The following is a 7266-nucleotide window of genomic DNA, read 5'->3' on the forward strand; positions in this document are numbered from 1 at the left end:
AGATATTAACCCAACACAGCTTTTACTAGACTGCATTCTCTTTCCTTTCCACAGAGCAGCAGAATAGGGACATCTATTGATTGCAGTCTTTGGCCAGATTTTACCAAAGGCCACGCCCACTGGTGCTGTTTCTTATAGCCAAATGTTTGTTGTTGCCAACCGCCCACTTGATTGTAGCTGAATAGGAAAAAGTGCTGTTCTTCCGGTTGCGTTATTACCAAAAGATACTGCTCTTGGCCAACTTTGAATGGGGTTAACTGTTGAATGCGCTCCTGGAAGCTCAGCTGTTGAATGGGTTTAAAGTGGATTTCCTCGGGTGTGGATTTTCGTTTAAATATGGCTATATGTCGGCAACCCAGGCAGCTGACCATTAGTTGATTCTCTTGCATCTCTGCCAGATCGTAGGAGCCCTGGATCAACTGGTGCAATTTAAAGTTATGGCTTAAAGGATCCCTCAAGTGGATGGCCAAGACAGGACGATGATTTCGCATACCACTGGTGAGAAGTAGGTCTTCTTCCTGAGATTCTACCCCCATTCGAATCACTTTCATTAGGCGTCCATCTGCTGGCAACACGGATTGCCAATCGGTGAGGCTACAGTTACTCCTCTTTAATCGCAAGACACGAACTTCCTCTTCGGTGCTCAAAAGCAGTAGTACCATATTCTGTAGTTCCATTAATTCCATAGCCTCCACTGGCTGACGCATTCCCAGGGTATGTGAACTATTGCGGCAACTAATGCTGATCCTACTGCGTAGTCTCCTGGCTGGACGATGACAGTGATTCTGCACCTTCACCCTGACATCACCGGAATTCAGTCGCATCAGTTGATTGGACACACTCACATTGGCGAGGAGCACACGGCCTTGGGAGATCTGAAGCTGGGCCTGTAAACTGCGACGTTGACAGGGAGCAGTGTCACCCAAGGGTAAGCTCATCTGCAGCTCCGGTGATCCCTTCAAAGGGGGCTTCACCCAAGTAATAGCCAGTGTTTCAACGTCATGATCCAAGTAAAGCAATCGCCTATGGGAGCTGTCATTACCCATAGTGAGAAGCTCCTGTAGCTCCTCCAATTGATTGCTTTGACTTTCCATTGCTCGCATTTGAGCGGGAAACTGACTTTGACTTCCCGCCAAAACAAGACCTCCGGGAAAGAGGGCTTTGTCCAGGACTAGACTATCAATATTGTAGTCCCTGTTCCGAAAGATGCTGCCCCTATAACTCTCGCTGAGATCGCGGCCATTTAGATTCATTACATGACCGGGTCCTGTGAACTCTACACCGCCGTGGAAAGTCTTCGCACCCGAGATACTTTGCGCCAGTTTGCTATGTCGGAACACCAAGTTCTCCAGCGGAATGCCATTGATGGAACGAAGAAGAGGTTGCCCGTCCAGCTCAAGGTGCTCAAAACTCAGCGATCCAAATACCTCCAAAGCTTCTCCCTTCAGGGGAATGCGATGCTGAAGAAAGTATGCCAAACTCATTTCGTTTACGGTTTCCAAATTGAGATCCTCTTCGACAAGGAGCTGTTTGAATTTCATTGCTGGCCAGGGTTGTCCTTTGCCCTGCTGGTAAATATTCTCAATTGGAGCGCCATTAACTTCTGGATTTGTGAGTCGAAGTTTGCCTATTTGAGGTGCCTGGATAAAGTGAAGATCCGCTGCAATGGCATCACCGCTGGAGATGCGGTACAGTGAGGCATTGAGTCGGCCAATATCGATTCCGTTGACCAGTCCAAAATCTGCATCCTTCTCTAAGTGAAGGGTCTGAGCTTTAACTGACCCCAGCAGCTCTTGGGGAGCTGTGATCACCTGGCTTTCGTTTGAGGTACTACGACGGAGTAGGGCATCTTCGGCCAATTGGGTGAAATTGAGTTGAACAGGAAGGGATTGCTTGCTCTGGACATTCTTCAAGTAGGGTTCCTTCAGGAGCACATGACCTGCAATGCTCTGATTTCCCTCTTTCCTCACAGCATGCTGACGCAGATAATCCAGTTGGGATTGGGTCTGCTCCTCACCATCCCATAGAGCGTCACCGGTGACTATCAAATTCCGCCAGGGAAGTTGCTGCACTCGCTCTACGCGTTGCTTAAGGTCACCCAAACCTGGCTCATTTACCAAGGGACACTTTAAATTGCCATTGATGTTGAGCTGCTTTAGGTAGAGATCACCTTTAAGTTCCAAATCCTTTTGCGTGTCAAGGAATTCTTCTTTTGGTACCCCATTTATTTGCGAAACATCCACATTGGTGGCCATTATCCGGCCAAAAGTGTAGGCACCACTGATTTGCTGGGGTGTCATTCGCAGCAAAGTGTTATCCAGCAGGGAACTTAGATCGATGCCGTTTATGTGAGGAGCATGAAGAGCATCGTTTATTTGAACATCCGCCAGGAAGGTCTTCTTTCCTCGTAACTCCGTATTGACATCGGGTCTCACCAGGCGACTAAGATAATCTTCCCATTGGATTTCATTAATACTTTGCACTTGAAGAGGCTGTTCGAAGCGCACATTACCCTCGATAAGAAGTTGCTTGCGAAGGAGTAGGGGCTGTTCATTTCCCTCCGAAATCTTCGAGATCAGTTCATCAAAGGGCAACCCGTTGAGTCGACGGAAGTTAAGATTCTTCAAATGTGGCATTTCCGTCAATTCCAGACGCTGCAGACTAAGATCGTGACCAAGAAGCTGCTGTAATGGCATTCCATTTAGACGACTCACATTCAAGTGATTGTGCACCTTTAGCTCATCAGTCACCACTAAGCGTGCAAAACTTTTGGTTCCATTAAGGTTCTGGGTGGTGTTAGATTTAAGCACTAGTTCGCTCACTGGCATTCCATTCACTTGATTGGTTTGAAGGGCTTGCACAGTTAGAGGTGCCTTAAACATTTTGTGACCCGTGATATTTGCCTCCTGGCCAAGACGCACTGCATCCCTAGAGATCTCCGCCAGACGGGAGCTGTAATCTCTGCAAACAATATCTCCTTGAACACTGGCATTCATGAAGATGATGTGTAGAGTCCGGTTCGGATAGGTGTGGTTATTTTTGTGTCCTCCGCTGAGCAGATGATCCCTCAATGGATGTCCTTTAATATAGCTGGTGGTCAGTGAAGGTGTAGTGACCTTAGCGTGTCCAAAGGTCAAATTGGCGATGTTCTAGGGAAAATAAATGATACACAACTGAAGTAGTGGTAGATAAAAGCTAACCTGTGACGTCTGATTCAGAAGGTACTGGGAGTGAAGATCACTTCTGGCCAGAGATTGGTTTCCCAGTAGAACAAGTGAGTTTCCCATATCCCTCTGCACATTTCTGACCGTCAGGGAACCCCGGATGGTCACTCTGCCCGTGTAGTACTGCTGAAGACGTTGCTCTTCCGGCTCGTTGAGTTGTCTAGGTTGTGGCTGCCACTTGCTCTGATTGGCCACCTGAATGTCACCCGATACACTCATCTGATTGATGCGAACAGGAGCTGTTATAAAGACTCCTTAGTTCCCTTTCATAAATTAAATTAAGAGAGAGACTTACTTTTTACCCAAGTATCATTGCCACCGCGAATGACGACATCCTGAGCCAAGTCAAGGCCATTTACTCGCTTTGCCTCCAAACGGGGAGCAAAAAAAGCGGACATGTAAATATTAGAGCTGATCACCTGAGCACGTCGCAGGTTGAAAAGCTTATCCACCACCAGTCCGTTGAGCAAAGGGGTCTGGAGGTCGTTCACCCGCACTCTCGATTGCATCACAAGTCGTCCCTTTAGCAAAGTGTCTCGGGTGCGCAGAAAGAGGGAGTCCAAAAACTCATTCCAGGGCACTCCATTGATCTGCCCCACTTGGAGGTTACGCACTACACATTCATTACCATTTGGGTCCTCTGGAGGAATCGGGGAACGACTGGAGTTGTGGAAATCTTGTGGTGTCAGCAGTTCCTTCGTTTTTAGTGTCTTGGTCAGCAGACGACTGTTTTTGATGGTCAACAATGGGGGCTCTGAATTATCCAGGATGTGGCCTTTGGATCAAGAAGTGGACAGATATGTAAATCTCATTTAGTTTGGCTAATTCCCCAACTTACCTGGCATCATTTGTCCTTGGTATATAAGGTTACCCACACGCAATCGTTGCACTTTGAGTTTTTCCACCTCATCATTCTCATTTCCTGTGCCAAAAGCTCGAGGAGTTCTCCTGTTTCGGTTTGCTCCAAATCGCTGACGAAGTTCGTCCAAGCGTTTCTTTAGCTGAGTTGGAGTGCTCAGCTGGTCGTCCTCCAGGTACAGTCGCTCAATGTGTCCCTTCTCCAACAGATGCAGTGGTTTTTCCAGGCGTATGCCAGATCTTTGCTTCAAGGAGTTATATCGGCTTCGCAGGATTTCCATTGAAGATCGACGGCGCAACAGGAGACTACGCAAGGCATTAATGGACTCCTCAAACTCATGGCGATGCAACTGGGTCACACTAAGATCTGTAAAAGACAGGGCTTAGTTTAACTGACTTTACAGGGTTATCTGAATAATTTACCTTCATCTGGAGCGGTGGCGCCCACTTGGTTAGAGGTCTCTTCCACGCCTTCCAGCTGCACAGTTCGAATCAGATCGCTCGAGGATGTTCGATAGGCCAGCAGCAGGAAACTCTCATTGCGCCCGTTTCGATGGGTAAGTAAACCACTTGGTTCCGATTCACCAGCCACTTGAAATCCACTATAGCAATCCAGGCGAGTCGAGCTGAACACGATCACCTCTCCATTGGAACGAGCTCCGATCAGAAGCTGACCCTTTTTGGTGGCGCTCAATCGATGGAAACTCAAATCCCTTCGAGCGTGCTTTCGATAAACCACAAATTGGCCATCCACCATTCGGAAGAAGAGACAGGAAGTGGACGGAGGCGCATTGCAGGCGATGAGACAGTTCCGCCCTCGAAATCTGGCAGCCTGGACACTTTGGGCCTGGACAGTCAAGGCCTGTCGATGTTGCAGGGTTCGAGTGTTCTTATCCACCTCGTAGACAGTCAGCACCAGCTGAAAGCAAGGGAAACAGAAAGACGAACACCTGAATAAGTAATATCAATCTAATCAAATTATACTTCAGAAAATGTACTTTGAGTAATTCAAGTGTTGAAGACCCTTACGTAAAGTACAGAAAATGGGTTATCAGGATTTAGTTGACTATAAATCACTATCGCTTCTCTTGCATTTAACCTTATATTATTTCAATGCTTATAATTTATGAGGAGACTTTATTACCTTTGACTGAGAGCCCCTCAAAGATCGTCCAAATATTATATAGAGCGGCTGATGACCCACCACTTGGAGAACTCGGATGGCGGGTAAGGTTATCTCTTCAAGCGGATTAAAGAACGTGTCCAGCCACTCAAAGGTTCTGTGAAAGGAGCATTGAAATTACTACTAAATATAATTTAATTAAAAATCTTAATATTATTATATTTCAAAAGCGACCCATTTAAAAATTATCTTAATAAAATGTTTTTTTTTTTGATATGCTTCATAATTTCTAAACATAAAATAAATCCCCACCTGCACTTGCTGTGTGACCTGGTATAATTGGAGGCCACCAGTAGGAGCACCTGTTCGGCACTGGGTTTCAGAAGGTGGAGCTGAAGAAATCCTCCTGGCACCGAGAACTCCTGCAGGGGCTCGAAACTCAGTTGCGTGGCGGGATCCTCGGAGAGTAGAAGTTCCTTGGGCAGTTGGTACACCTCCAGGGAATCCTCGAGGACGATGGCTAGGAGCAGGAACTGGCGCCAGGCCACAACCTCTGCTCCCAAAGCTCTGCGATCTGACCTTACCTGACCGGCCAAATTTCCAAGAGGCACCAATCGCCGCTCGCCAGTGGCCACGTGGAATTGGTAAATCTTGGATCCATGGAGCAGCAATAGTAAATCCTCATCCGGTTCGCGGAGTATGAAAAGTGGGTGCTCGTGGCGCACCAACATATCCACAAAGGGCAGACGAATCGCCGGACCAGAAGTACTACCATTTAAACCATTTCTGCAGGAACTAGGTAGAATTTGTGCACTACTTGGATTTTGAGGGACTTGCTCGGCTGATAATTCAGATCGAACAAGGGTTATAAATAACACTAGGAGACTAAAAAACACTTCACAAAAACCTTGCGAACCCATTTCACACAGATTACACAAATTTGAGGACCCACAGATAACTGATTATACGAAACTAAAGTAATATTTTCATTCCATTCATTTGGCTATCCGTTTTTCGTATGCTTCTCGTTCCTTACTGTTAAATTATCTCGTTTGTTCGAGAGCATAAGAGAGAATTACTATAACCGTTTTTTGGAGGTTCATATATGACGTGAATTAAAGAGAGAGAAACTAATATAATATTTACATTCCATTCATTTGGCTATCCGTGTTTCGTATGCTTCTTATTCCTTACTGTTAAATTATCTCGTTTGCTAGAGAGACTTACTGTAACCGCTATTTGGAGGCTCATATATGTTGTGAGTGTAAGAAAGAGAGAGAAAGGTAAAAATTTAAAATACAGTGGTTGATATAATAATACAGCGGAATTTGTTGATTGAAAAATTTAAAGAAAAACTTTAATATTTTAAGTGTCGTTCTTATCACTAGAAAATCAATTTTTTGTTGGAAGTTTATTGTTTATAGAATTTTGATCAGCCTGAACGTATGCTATGAATAGCGTAGAGCTATTTTCCCATATGTCGCATCAGTTTTTCCCCGATATTCTCGGCACTCGTCAATCAGTCTCTCTCCGTTCTGCTTTCTTTCTCTGTCTGCAGTGACACCTTGGACTGGGAATTAAATTTTATTTCGGAGAGGGGGAATGTGGAATCTAAGGCAGAGTATCTAAAAATAAGGCAGACAAACTTGGAGAGCGCCTTCGACGATTCTGCTGAATCAATCAGCTTCGATCATTAGTCGAGGTCATTAAAGACATTAAACCCCCGCGCCACCAAAGAAAATAGGAAGAAAGCATTTAACACGGAAGAGGGAATCGCATAAAAATAAAATATATACATGCATACATATATAGAATGTCGGAATACTTGTATAAATTCCTGGCGGGACGGGACTTACCGAGTCACCCGTAAATCCCCAGCCTTAACCTAAAAAGGTGGCCACATTTGTACTTGCAGTTAAAGAGGATTTAATGTACATGAATATACATAAATATTAATAGGTGTACGAGTGTGAAATTAATTTCATGTCAATGCCCTCGGGGGTCAAGATTCGGGGGCATCTGGTGTAAATATCCGGTGAATTATTTACTTAGCCCAAAACT

At 45.4% G+C, this 7266-nt stretch overlaps 1 protein-coding gene across 1 annotated transcript; it reads right to left on the reverse strand.

The window, feature by feature from the left end:
• Positions 1 to 5: 5 nt before the first annotated feature.
• LOC108141489 lies at positions 6 to 6142 on the reverse strand. Its single transcript, XM_017264908.1, has 7 exons — positions 5518 to 6142; positions 5227 to 5362; positions 4506 to 5001; positions 4063 to 4449; positions 3520 to 3999; positions 3201 to 3463; positions 6 to 3149 (listed from the first exon to the last, which is right to left on the reverse strand). The coding sequence occupies exons 1-7, from the start codon at positions 6123 to 6125 to the stop codon at positions 6 to 8; spliced, it is 5514 nt and encodes a 1837-aa protein (XP_017120397.1). The 5' UTR covers positions 6126 to 6142.
• Positions 6143 to 7266: the final 1124 nt, after the last annotated feature.

Source organism: Drosophila elegans, unplaced genomic scaffold, assembly GCF_018152505.1.
Source record: "Drosophila elegans isolate 14027-0461.03 unplaced genomic scaffold, ASM1815250v1 contig_149, whole genome shotgun sequence".
In the NCBI taxonomy this organism is placed as follows: domain Eukaryota; kingdom Metazoa; phylum Arthropoda; class Insecta; order Diptera; family Drosophilidae; genus Drosophila; species Drosophila elegans.